This window comes from Mustela nigripes, chromosome 5, assembly GCF_022355385.1.
Source record: "Mustela nigripes isolate SB6536 chromosome 5, MUSNIG.SB6536, whole genome shotgun sequence".
Classification (NCBI taxonomy): domain Eukaryota; kingdom Metazoa; phylum Chordata; class Mammalia; order Carnivora; family Mustelidae; genus Mustela; species Mustela nigripes.
Window position 1 is genome coordinate 124,738,356 of NC_081561.1, and position 14,392 is coordinate 124,752,747.

Consider the following 14,392-nt stretch of genomic DNA (forward strand, 5'->3'; position numbering starts at 1 on the left):
CTCATATGCAATATATATTCCCTACCACTGGTGAACTCTGGGACATACAACCATTCACTGTTATTAATGGACTCTTTCCAATGAACTTATGTTAGGATAATGTGTAGCATATTATGAAATAACTGTCTAAATGTTTTCACCAAGTTTTACTGTCCATGATGTTCACTGCCAAGTCTACCCAAAGAACTGTAAGAGGCTATGATCCAAATTATTACCAAATTTACTTATTCATTTAAATCATGTAATTTCATGAGCAATCTTTCTCCAGAAGTCTAACAAAGTATTTGTATAGCTTTACATTAAAACACAAATACATAAACTATTCAGATTTCCATCATTATTTTTAATTACAGAAAGTAGAACACAGAGACTGATTTAAAAGACGTAATATAGGAGAGTAAAATGCTCCTCTGTTCCACAGTAAAATTCAACCGAATGCTTAAGCAGGTTAATGATTTGCTTTAAGCAACTTTCTTATAAAGTAGTAGATTCCTGGATGCCACACACACAGCTTTAACTCACCTTCTTGTATTGCAGGCAAAATAATGGAAATGACTAAGTCAGCACAGTGGGTATAAAGAACCACCAAACATCAGGAATATATGGAATTGCTCCATATTTCACTGCCTTATATCACTGGGAACATTAACCATCATATCCTTAAAGATGTACTTATAAAATAATATATAAATTATATATTATACATATATATATTATAAATAATATATAATAAAGATGTACTTATAAAAGTAAACCAGTATGAAATTAGAAGCTGCAGCATTCAATTCAAATTTATCAAGCCACCTCCATCTACTGACACACAGTCACAATACTTAACTCTAGCAATCCCTCTCTACCTCGCAATTTATCTCTACATCAGTGTCTCAGAGACATCTCAAACTTTCAGCCTCAAAGTTGACCTTCTCAATGGCTTTCTTCCCCAACCCAAACCTATTCTCCATCTAGTTATTTCATATCACAGTACTAAGCAGCACCATCCATCTAGATGTCCCAGCTGGAATCCAGAAATTATTCTTTCCCCTTTTTTCACCCTAAACTTATAGCCAACCTAGTAATAGATTCTGTCCGTTCTACCTCCAGAACAAACCCCAAATTTAGTGAATTTTCTCCATCTCTAACCATCATCACCCTAGAGGCCACCATCATCTGATACCTGGACCTACTGCTGTGGCCTCTCCAATTCCCTTCGAGGCTCCATTCTCCATTCAGAAAACAATGCTCTTACATCATTTTTGCATCTCATCGCTCTTGCTTAAAAATTCTCCAAAGGCTTCCCATTGCACTTAACATCTGAATTATTTTCATTGGCCTATATCAGCTAGCTCTTTCCCATCTCTCCAATCTCATCTCATGTCACCCTTCCCTCTTGGTCACTATTTTCCAAGACACAGTGGCCTTCTTTTGGTTCCTTAAAACATACCAAACTCTTTGTTGCTTCATGTCCTTGAAGCACATTATTCCCTTAAATGATTGGTTCTCTCCCATCCTTAAGATTTCAGGTTAAATATTACCTCTTCAAAGAGGTCTTCCTTAACCACCTTAATATAAATAGGTCCAATCCCTCCTTGTAGCTATTCTTAACACTTTGTTTATTATTTTTGAAATAGTGTAAAAGCAACTATTAAAAGGATGCTTTGTGTCCCAGGAGACTTATGAAAAAAACTAGATTTTTTTATATCTAGTGTAATTTTTGCTACAAAGAATGTTAAAAAAAAGTGAGGCTATAAAGGTAGAGGGAAAATATGACAGGAAGACTAGAGAAGAAGAGGGATCCTAGAAAAATAAAACAAAACAAAAACCTTACATTATCTTTACCTTCAAAAAGCTGTAAACAGGATTAGATTCTTCGAAACTGCATAGCATTCTCCTACCTCAAGGCTTTGCCCTTATTGTTCCTTCTCCTAGGAAGGTATTAACCCTACATAAACACATAGTGCTACTTCAGATCTATACTTAATGTCACAAAATCAGTGAGACCTTCCATGACCATTCTATTTAAAATAGCAATGCCCTATCCAGTACAGTTCTTTCTCATATTTCCTTGCTTTACTTTTCTCCCACAGCACTTATTATCATGTGACACATAGAAATATTTTATACATATAAATATACAGATATACTAGATACACATATATACAGAGATAGACACACACACACACACACCTCCCACATTTATCTGTTCTCCCTCTCCCCCACAATAATTTTGGTTGCATAAGGGTATGAATTTCAGTCTGTTCCGTTCACTGCTTTAACTCCAGCATAGATTCAGTAATAGTAACTAAATGAATTCAATGAATTAACATTAAAATGACACCCATAAAACACGACCAAGTTTTATCAGGAATGTGATAGTTAATGGGTCAACTTGACTTGTCATGGAATGCCCAGATTAAACATTATTTCTGGGAAAGACTGTAAGAGTGTTTCCAGATGAGATTAGTAACTGAATAGGTGAACCTTCAGTAGACTGTCCACCTTGATGTGGGTGGGCATCACCTAATCAGTTGAGGACCTAAACAGAACAAAAGGCAGGGGAAGGAAGAAGGAATTCAGTTTTTTCCTGCCCACGTATTGAGCTGAGACAACTCACTTCATCTTCTCACGCCATTAGACTAGAATTTATACCACTGGCTCCTCTGGTTTCTCAGGACTTCTATCTCAGATTGAATTACATGACTGGCTTTCTTAGATTTCCAGCTTGTAGAAGGCAAATCATGGTACTTCTAAGCTCCCACAATCATATGAGCCAATTTCCCATAATAAATCTCTTTTTCTGTATATATCTTTTTTTTTAAAAAAAGATTTTATTCATTTGGCAGAGAGAGAGAGAGAGAGAGAGAGAGAAAGAGAAAGACAGCGAGAGAGGGAACACAGGCAGGGGGAGTGGAAGAGGGAGAAGCAGACTTCCCACCAAGAAGGGAGCCTGATGCAGGGCTCGATCCCAGAACACGGGGATCATGGCCCGAGCCGAAGGCAGATAGATGCCCAACGACTTAGCCACCCAGGCGCCCCTATGGTTCTCTGGAGAACCCTAATACAAGGAACATGTTAAGAGTAGCAGGAAGAAAAAAAAAAAAAAGAAAAAAAAAAAGAGTAGCAGGAAGGCCAACGCCAACCCCAAGATGAGGCTTATTAAAAAATCAGAAAGGCAAAATGAACTTCCTAAACAATGTTTGGCAAAGAAAGAAAACATGGAAAACATTATTGGGGAAGACAGTATCATAAGAGAGAGAGAAAGCTCAACTACTGGACTTCTGTTTAGCTTCCATCTTCTCCAACACAGAATGATCTTCAAAAAATAAAGTGAAAAAATGCAGCTGAAATAAAAATCCCTCAATAGGCTCAGAAATAACATAGCTACTCTGCTTTTGTAGGTATGCTGCTTTAAGTTAATACATAAAGGGGAATTACTTCTCAAGACATTAAAAGAACTAAAAGGATTATAAAGCCCAAACCAAAAATTTTATGAAACAATGGAGAACGGGAGAGGTGGTTGAGGTAAGGAGACAGGCAAATGTTTCAACTTAAAAGTATGAGTGGATGTTATCAACCAGTAAGCCTGATGTCAACTGTAAGCAAAATTTTGTTTTTCAGCATTCAGAAAGCAAAACAGTATTAGCAGAAATCAGGTGACATTTAAAAAGTATGGCATCAAAGTGACCTACATTCCCTTTTATAACAGCATTAAGGAGGGGTGATGGCTGGCTCAGTTGGTAGAGGGTAAGACTCTTGATCCTCTCGTGATCTTGGGGTTGTAGGCTCAAGCACCACGGTGGGTGTAGAGATTACTTAAAAATAAAATCTTTAAAAAAATTTTTAATTGTACTAAGGGACTGGGCATTAAAAAGTGGTATCTTAAATGTAACAAAACAGCAAAGATCTACTTTTGGATAATATGTGTAAGCTGCATAAAACTAGTTAGGCGCACTCACTAGTTTCTGCAACATCTGGGAATCAACTTTGACAGTTCTTATTCTATTACTTGTTACAGTCAACCAAATACTCAGTCTTAACAATTCTGTATCTCAAATACTTCTCAAATCCACCTACTCCTCTCTATCCTCAAGGCCATCATTTATAAACAATTGCCATGTCTCACCTAACCACTGGAATGGACTCCTAGTGGTCTTTTAATTCCATGTTTGCTCTCTTTGAATTCACTAACCATACTGCATTCAAAGAGATGCCTTTAAAAAGAAAATCTGACTCTGTCATATTATTGCTTAAAATCTTTCAGTGGTCCCCTATCTATCCCACCTCCATTCCTGGGGATTAAGTTCAATATCATTAAAATAGCCTATAAAGCCCTGGATAGATAGGGTCTCATTCTAATTTGCACCGCCAGGCCTAATTTGTACTGTTTGCGACTTTCCACTCTCAATCTTGATCACCATGCTTTAGTGAGAGTGGTCTCCTCTAAGCTCTCAGAAGCTCTTTTCTGCTTCTCTGCCTCACCCAGATCATTCCCTATGCCTGCAACACTTTCATCACAACCACCCTGCTCTCTATCCCTTCTTCCTTCCTCTACAACCCCAGCTATAAAGGTAATAATTATTTAGAGGCTATCTGTTTAACGTCTGGTTCCCCTAGTAGACTGTAAACTCTGAAGGAAGGGCTATGCCTGTCACGTGCACCCCAGTGGCCCCTGTGCCTGGCAGATTCTTGCAACTGACTGAACCAAACTACCAGGATCTGGACACAACTCTCCTATAATGAATGTTGTTTCCAAGACTTGATTAAATATCAGAGTATAAAATCTATGAAGGAATAAATCTATAAGCAATACTGGTGGCACTGGATGAAAGAAAATAATTCCCATAAACCCAGAGTGGGGGAGGGGTAAGAAATAATAGATGAAAGACGACTGGCCACATATTGCTAACTGCTGAGACTGGGTGACACATAGTGGGGCTTCATTATACTTTTCTCTCCGCTCTTATTTATACAGTGGAGGCTCAGTGTTCTCATGACTGGTAAAAATCTTCCTTTTCTTTTCTTTCTTTCTTTTTTTTTTTTTAAAGATTTTAAAGATTTCTCTCTCAGGCAGAGAAAGAGTGTGGGAAGGCTCCCTGCTGAGCAGAGAGCCTGATGCAGGACTCGATCCCAGGACCCTGAGATCATAACCTGAGCTGAAGACAGAGCCACCCAGGTGCCCCTAAAAATCTTTTGGTAAAGACAAACAGGGTGCCTGGGTGGCTCAGTCCTTGAGCATCTGCCTTCAACCCGCATCAGCCTCCCGGCTCATCAGGAAGCCTGCTTCTCCCTCTCTCACTCCCTCTCTTGCGTTCCCTCTCTCACTGTGTCTCTGTCAAATAAACTAATTAATTAATTAATTAAAAAAAAAAGACAAACAGAAAGCTTATCAAATAGTGACCTTTCATACAGAAAAAAGGTTGAAGGTTCTACTTAGGAACCTCCTTCCATACCACCTACATCTAGAACAGTATCTGACACTGTAACAAAATCACAGAAACTGAAGCTTCAAGATACAGAGCTGAGTCTTAAAATCTCTTCTCTCTCTGTTTTAGTACTCCTTCTATGATACCACACTTATTTCTGGAAAGTTATCTTTCACTTAAGTCCTGCTTCAAGGGGACAGGGAGAGGGAGAGCGCAAAGGGGAGAGGGAATAAGGGAACAGGGAAATGGGAAAAGGTAAGAGGAAGGCGGGAAGGGGAAGGAAGAAAGAGGGAGCAAGGGGAGAGAGTGATTATCAACAGTAATTCTTCTTCCAAGAAATCCTTTGGAATCAGTTGAAAACATCTAATCATAAGAATGCAGGTCTATGGGATCACCACTTTATAATCCTTGAATGCAAGTCTGAGGAAGTCTTAGCACATTCATTTATAAGGAACTCCAGCTCACAGAGCAAAGTGATCTGACAGACCACACAACTGATATGAGTTAAATATTAGATCCTTCTTAGACCAACACATTGTCAGTCCAATACTGAATCTACTATATGCAATTGATAAAAACAAAGCAATGCAATTACAACCCTACTGTCTTTATCATACAAGCTTCCAAAGAGATAAAACCATTACGACTATCTTTTATATCACCTAGCAAACAGAAGTATTTTCAAAATATTATGACTTGTTATAAAAAATCACCCTTCACTTATCACTTTCCTCTTAGAAACCAATTTTATGCTAAAATGGTACACTACCAAATAACTGAGGGACTAGGGATTTATTTAATGCTATCTTTTTTAGTATACTCAAAAAAACCAAGGCTAAAAACTAAGTCATTTATTATGTTAAAAATATTTTTTAGAGATTTCTTTAAATCTCTTGTTTATAAGAAAAACAGCCCATTGACATTTAATAGAAAAGAGCCTGCACGTGTAGTGGTAACAGCCTCAGAAATGATAAAAATGCTACTTTCTTTTCTTTTTTGTGGTCATTAACTTGGTTTCACAGGGAGCTTAAATACTTTTATATCTAAAATGAAAACCCATAAAAAACACTGAAAGGCACAGTATGTCTTAAATGAGTTTTCTTGGTTTCAAAAGTTTTTCTTATTTCTCTTTCACACAGATCTGAAAAATTAAAATTAGCATATGAAAGTATTCAAAAACTGTTTAAATTGTTTAGTTGTTACGATCTACAGGTGCAGTTCTGAATGAAATACATTTACCATCTGCTATGCCTCAACTCTGACCAATTTACAATTAGACAAACCAAAAGGTGAAGTATCTTTGCATTCACAAATTAGTAAGACTTTCCTTTGGGTTTCCATAAATAAATTCAAACAAAACACTTCCTCTATTACTTTAATAAGTAGTATTAAACTACTTATAAAAGGCTGTTAACCTTATTTCCTTACAGTATTAAAAAGGAATAAAATAGTCATTCAGTTAGTATTTGTTTTATCTGCTCTATGCCTAAGACTAGACTTGGTGCTAGGGATTCAAAAATGTATACTACACTCTAACCAGGAGAAATTTACATTCTAGTAGAATTACTATACCAGAGTGTGGTAAAATATGAGAGCAAAAATGCATATAAATGGACAAGGTGGCATGACAGCATGAAAATATGGATAATTCTGCCTCCATGCCACCATAAGCTCCATAAAGAGAGTGCATGTCGATTTTATCACTGCTGATCACGAACTCCTAGCAGAGTGTCAAGGCTCATGTTAGATGTCCTATAAATATTTGTTGCCTAAAAAAAATTTAAAAAGAAAGCTTCACAGAGCAGGTGACAATGAAGATGCACGTTAAAATAGAAGTAGGAATTAGACAAAAAGATGGAAAGGGCATTTTAGGCAGAAGGAATACTACACCCACATTTTACCAATTTACTTTAATGTAGGTAACATTCAGTCTTTTATCCCAAAATATATTCTTTTTAAAAAAGATTTTATTATTTTTGCGTGCACGTGTGAAAGTGTGTGAGTGAGCACACCAGCTTGGGGGCCAGGGGAAGAGAAGCACAGTCCCACTGAGCAGGGACCCCAAAGCAGGGCTCGATTCTGGACTCTGGATCATGACCTAGGCCAAAGGCAGATGTTTAACCAACTGAGCCACCCAGGTGCCTCTGTTTTTGTTTTCTTTTGTTTTGTTTTAAAGATTTTATTTATTTGACAGAGAGAGAGCACAAGCAGGGGGAACAGCAGGCAGTGGGAGAGGGAGAAGCAAGCTCAATCCCAGGCCCCTGAGATCAAGACCTGAGCCGAAGGCAAACACTTAACTGACTTATACACCCAGACGCCCCCAAAATATATCCTCTGGCAACAACATTTACGTAGTTAAAAATTTCCTAAATGAATATTTTAGTTTTTTAAAAGTAGAATAAATAAACTACCAAGGTCTCCAGTACCCACAGGGTACCCTACACAGAAGATTTTGAGTGTAACCTCAATCATTACCAATACAAACAATACTAGCTACGAAAAAAAATGTATAGCTAAAATAAAAATGGAATAAAGTACATTTTAACCACATACCATTTTAAATCAGATTTAATGAAACTCAATTTGAAAAGTAATTTAATAGATTTTTTTAATTTAACAAAATTAAACTTAGCAATGCTAACTTTAAAACAGTTGTATATGCAAGAAATAATAGGCACTAAGATAAAAACAGGAAAAAAGGAATATTAGGCCAAAAAACAGCAATGCAGTTATTAGACCAAGTCCAATAATTAAGTACTTAGACTAAGTCGTTATACCAAGTTCTGAATGTGACATTTCAACTCGTGCTTTAGGTGAATGATAAATATGAGCTGTTGGTCTGGTCAACCTTCTGTGAGCTGCCAAGTGTTTTCTAAGAGGTCAGAGAGTAAAATTGTAGGTTGTGGGCCACATGGTCTCTGTTAGAACTATTTAGCTCCGCTACTACAGCATGAAAGCAGTCACAGGCAATAAACAAATAAATGGGTGTGGAAGGGTTCTAACAAATATTCATTTATTTACAAAAAAGGTGGCTGGCCCATGATCATAGTTTGCCAACCCCTGTTCTAGGGTCTCCAACATGACTTCTCAACAATTCTTTTTATCAAAACAGCTTTACTTCCTTTTGTGCACTTTCACATAAACTGTAGGAGTGTTTCGTTAAAGCCTCCAGGACACCTATAAAAGAACATAGCAGATCGTCTCTTGTTCCACATATAAAGAAACTGAAGCTTGAAGGGATTGAGTGAGTTGCCCTATGGAGCTGCTAGGAGAGCTGAGACGAAACAACTTTTTTTTTCCCCCTTTCTCAAGATTTATTTATTTGAGAGAGAGAGAGCATGAAAGAGGGCAGAGGGAGACAGAATCTCAAGGAGATCTGCACTGAGAGCGGAGCTGATGCAGGCCTTGATCTAATGAACCTGAGATCATGACCTGAGCTGAAACCAAGTCAAATGTTTAACTGACTGTGCCACCCAGGTGTCCCTAAACATTCTTAACCACCACCCACCATGCCCAAGCCTCCAATGCCCCAAGTGAAATATTTCAAGCATTTTTAGAATCCTCTGCTGAATCCCAAAGCTCTCTATAGCAGACTCACCACACTCACTACAGATTTCAAGAACACCTATTTAAATACCAATTAAAATTATTCACTTCAATTCTGAAGCCAAATTATTCTCATATCCCTGCTTTCTTGACAAGATTTGGCCTTCTTCCTTTTAGGTTATCTTATTCACAAGTCTCCTAAAATTTCAGTTCATCTTCAAATAGCCAGCAAGAAAAAGAAAAAAGTACACTTTCTTAAAGGGCTGTAAGCTCTTTTAATAGGAATTTGTATATTCAGTAAGATAAAAGAGGCAAAGGCCTGTCTTTGCAGGGTTTGTAATCTTATTTAGAATCTAATCTAATCTAATTTAGAAATACTAGACACACAAATATAAAACTAACTCCATGAAACACAAATCTAAAGACCAACTCCATGAAACTCAAATCTAAGAGATTTAAAAGAAATGAGAACATTTAATGTAGAGTACAGAGTGTCATAAAATATGTACCTTTGAATTACTGAAGTCTCAGATAATGCCGTTTTGCATATCGAAACTTTAATACTAAATAATTACAAACACCTCTGTGACATGGTGACAATATAGTCCAAAAGATAAAAATGGTTCACGTTTTTTTTAAATTACGGTTTTTTTCTGGGAGGGGTTGGGGGGGAAGGTGGGTCTTCTATTTTATTCCTAGTTATTGCCATGAAAGTTTACCTTATATTGAACTAATTCCCTATCCAAAAATAACTACAAAAGATGGATAAAACATAGGCAGTTGTTGCTTTACACAACAGTGCAGGCCTGGAAAAGTGACCATGAAACCACATAAAGTGACCTTAATAATCAAATGTGTGATCTTTAAGAATTGTGCAAACATTAAAAACTCAGTTATAAATGTATAAAACTAATGTGTTTAGTACACTGTAATCTAAAACATTAGAAATGCTGAGAATTCAAGCCCTTTATTTACTGCTCTGTAAAAACTTGAAGCACAGTTTGAATAGTGCGCTTGCTTTCTTGACACAAACCCTACAAGGAAGCATCTTTCCTAAACCTTGCCAAGCTGTCATATTCCTTTCTAAGTCTGTATCAATTTCCAAACATGTTACCGTTTGCATTTCCAATGTCATGAAATATCTCTGAGAGATCCTTTAATGCTAAGTTTTTTGCCAGCATCACTTTCTCTGGGATAAATTCACCCTTTTTGTCACAACCTCTACCTCATTTATGTGGAGAGTTCACCTTCACTAATTTCCTGTGGCTGCATAACTAGTCTTTCAAAAGGCGGTAGTGGTAGTGTCAACATTCCCCCAGTCAGTAGTTTCCTCTATAATTCCACTATTTTAGTAAAATGCTGCTATCAGCATTATCACTTTTTGTTTCTCTGCCATACTTTCATCTTTCTTGGCCAATTACCTCTCTCAATTATGCAATTTTATAAAATGTTATATGGGCTTATCTGGAGACAAGGAGGCAACCCAACTACATGCTTTGCTGTCTGTGGGTAAAATAAATAACAGATGACTAATGATGATTCACTGACAGACACTGAAAGAAGTGATGTGACTGGTCTTTGATCATGATGCATATCTGTTGTTAAATGACTCATGGACTAAAGAGTTAGCAATATAGCTTATACTTCATGTAATTTCAGTTAATACACAGTACCAAGTGAAATTTGAACCATTCTGTTAAGGACCTGGTATTATTTAACTACAGCATGTTAACTGAAATTCATGCATACTGGACCCATGCAAAACAATGGCTACCTGGGGGCGCCTGGGTGGCTCAGTGGGTTAAGCCACTGCCTTCGGCTCAGGTCATGATCCCGGGGTCCTGGGATCAAGTCCCGCATGGGGCTCTCTGCTCAGCAGGGGGCCTGCTTCCCTTCATCTCTCTCTGCCTGCCTCTCTGCCTGCTTGTGATCTCTCTCTGTCAAATAATTAAATAAAATCTTTAAAAAAAAAAAAAACAAAAAAAACAATGGCTACCTGTAAATAAGACAAATGTGTTGAAGGCATTCGAAGACAATCAATGCAGGCAAGATTAAGGAGCTAGGATCTAAAAGATGAAAAATATAGAGGGGAGCTGCAGATTCCTCTCAGCTTTCCCCTTGAATGTATTTTCTAAATCCCAGCCAGGAGAGACAGAATCCAAGTACAAAGCAAGTCTTAGTACTCTGAGAAAGCAGGTGTTGGAGTCTGTGCTCTACCTCAGGGGAGGTACTCTAGCATGCACACAAGGTACTCAGTTGTAATTCTAGAAAGATCATGGCTAGCAATAAGGGCACTTTCTCCAGAAGCTAAATGCAGGAAGTTTATACCATCTGATGTTATGGGCAAAGCAACTCTAATGCTAGAAAATCCATAAAGAGAAGGATATAGTACAATGTAAGGGAATACTACAAGGTAGCTTCTTTGCAAAATTTTGTGTGTAGAGGCTGGAATTTAAACTTGTACCACTAATTCTAAGATGTACAAATTACTCACAGGATTATAGTTATTTCATACTTTATAAAGTGGTAGTCAGAAATTAAACTGCAATATTTACCATTTTGTAATCCCATCCATAGCTGTTTATGATCTTTCTTCTGCATTTCATTGATTACTTGACTTTTATGCTTTAATGCATCAGCTTCCTTCACACAAGACATAAAATGAGCTTCAATTGCATCCTTAGATGGACAGTGCAGAAGGTCCTTTTCTGGAAAACTCTACCAAAGGAAAAAAGCACATACATAAAAAAGGTAACACTTATTAGAAAATTAGCTTTTTAAGGAAGTGTATCTCCCCCAATTAGCCAGTATTTTTAGCAAACCATCTGTTAACTTCCCAGAAAAGAGATTAAAGTATAATTACAAATACTTTTGAAATTTTAAGTTAAAAATCCCTAGCTACCTGGCATATTTTGTGCTTTTTCCAAATAACCTTTCTTATGTAACGATATATAGTCTAAAACAACATAAAAGAAAAAAAACAACATAAAAGAAGGATATTAAAGAGTAATAATTTAAAAAATAGATTTGTGATCAGCCATTTAATACTGACAAGAATGTGGAAGGGAACGTACATACACTGCTAGTGAGGATAGAAAACAGGACAACCACTTTGGAAACAGTTTAGTAGTCTTTTAAAAAAGGTAAACATATACCTATCATCAGAACCAGTCATTCTACAACTAGGTAATTACCTAAGAGAACAAAATCCTCTGTCCACACAAAGACTTGTGAGTGAATATTCACAGTGGCTTTATTTATAACAGCCAAAAACCAGGAAACATCCTAAATGTCAATAGGTAAATGAACACATAAATTGTAGTATAAAATTATCAAAGTGTACATTTTAACATGTATAGTTTGCTGTAGGTCAATTTGACCCTGATTAAGCTTTAAAACGTAGCTTTTAAGATCAAATAGCTAAAGTATTTAAAGCTCAGTATTTAAAGCCTCTGCCTTCGGCTCAGGTCATGATCCCAGGGTCCGGGGGATCAAGCCTCACATCGGGCTCTCTGCTCAGCAGGGGGCCTGCCTCCTCCTCCTCTCTCTCTCTCTCTCTGCCTACTTGTGATCTGTCTGTCAAATAAATAAAAATCTTTAAAAAAAAACACACACACAAATAGCTAAATTTATACCCTATACCTACACTGAATCTTTTAGGCAGTTGAAGCAATGATCACTGGACAGATAAGTGGTGTAAATGAGAGGACTAATGCTCTTTTCACTGAAAAAAGAAAGATGAGTAATAAGAGCCAACACTAACTGAACACTTACTGTGTGATGGACATTGCACTAATGCTTTTTATATGGACTATATAATTTCATCTTCGTAATGATCCTTGAGGTAAAAAGTACTATTATTGCTATTTCATAGATTAAAAAAAAATTAATTAACTAGTTAATTAAAAAGCTCAGAGAGCGGACAGAGTCATATGTGGTCAAGCTAGGATTATTCTGACTCAGGAGTCCCAGTTTTTAAGTACTATGCAATACCACTTCCTCCAAAAGACCTAAATACTTAAGATAATTATATTTGAACATTATTTTACCAAAAAGTCACGGTTCTGTAAGTCCTTTGATAAAAACTGAGACAAATAATATGGCAGAAAAAAGGCATTTAGTTATAACCTATTTGGACACTATTAACAGAAAACATTAAATTATCCAAGTAATGGAAAGAGCCAGAATGACTAGGAAACTTTAAGTACTTGCCCTTCTACCAAAAGAAAAGGCACTTGACTACCTATTGCTATTTCTAAAGTTTATTTTTGAGATGCAAATGGAATCAGTCATCCCTCCTTCTGTTTAATAGAGTCTCATCTCATAGATCTGCTGAGTAAAAAGGGAAGCCACTATTTACCCACTGGTCACAACTGCCTGGAGGAGAGGGGAACAGCTGAGACAAATTGTCTCTCTAGGTACAAAGGGATTCTAGATTCACGGTGCTCTTGAACTAAAAATCCATAAAGAATGAAGGTAGATGTTTTCAGACACAGACACAAAAGGGTAAAGAATATGAGAAAATATGGGGCGCCTGGGTGGCTCAGTGGGTTAGGCCGCTGCCTTTGGCTCAGGTCATGATCCCAGGGTCCTGGGATCGAGTCCCGCATCGGGCTCTCTGCTCAGCGGGGAGCCTGTTTCTCCCTCTCTCTCTCTCTGCCTGCCTCTCTGCCTGCTTATGATTTCTCTCTCTGTCAAATAAATAAATAAAATCTTAAAAAAAAAAAAAAAGAATATGAGAAAATATAAAAGTCTGTAAAAATGAAAAGGCAAAAGATGAGTATGAGAGAGAGAAAGGCAAAATTAAACAATGGGAGAGGATATGGATGGCAGAGAGAGGGTCCCCTGCCCTAATCATCTTTAAAATCAGCTGTATTTGCTTTGCTTAGGCTAGACTGAAGGCATTTGTCCTGACTTCCTGACCAGGATAAATAATAAAATGTACATCATATAAATTCTATTATATTCAAATGAATTAGCATTATAACAATTATTTCTGTTTAAGAAAACTTTAACTTTGTTATACTTGATCTCTTAATTTAGAATAGCTTTTTTGGATATTCTACAGTTCTCTATGCTGCTAATTTAATTGTCTATTTTGGTTACGTATGAATGGCAAACAATATGAAAGCTCATATTCCAAAGAAAATATTATTTCCATGTAGTTTGCATTTATGACCTATTTAAGCTTATGTACTGTTAGAATTTCTTAAAAACTGTATACAATCTGATTATGAAAAAAAGGAGTTAGGGTCTCTCAAAACAGTGGTTTGAGAAATCAGGAGGGAAAACCCCACAAATTTCTAGTGTTGCTTCAGTACAGGCTGCTACTCCTTCTCAATCAGAGAAGGTACTGAAGTTTCCCCTTTCCCCGATTTCCACTGTTTTGCAGGTTTCTAAACTTAACCAGTGGGGACACCCATAAT

General features: G+C 37.0%; 1 protein-coding gene across 3 annotated transcripts in view; it reads right to left on the bottom strand.

Moving 5' to 3' along the window:
* ATG5 (autophagy related 5) overlaps positions 1-14,392 on the bottom strand; it is a 124,283-nt gene that overhangs the window by 66,723 nt on the left and 43,168 nt on the right. For all 3 annotated transcript variants that reach the window (XM_059401128.1, XM_059401130.1, XM_059401131.1), the window contains one exon: positions 11,522-11,684. In XM_059401128.1, coding sequence (XP_059257111.1) covers positions 11,522-11,684 — 163 coding nt within the window. The remainder of the gene's footprint in view (positions 1-11,521; positions 11,685-14,392) is intronic.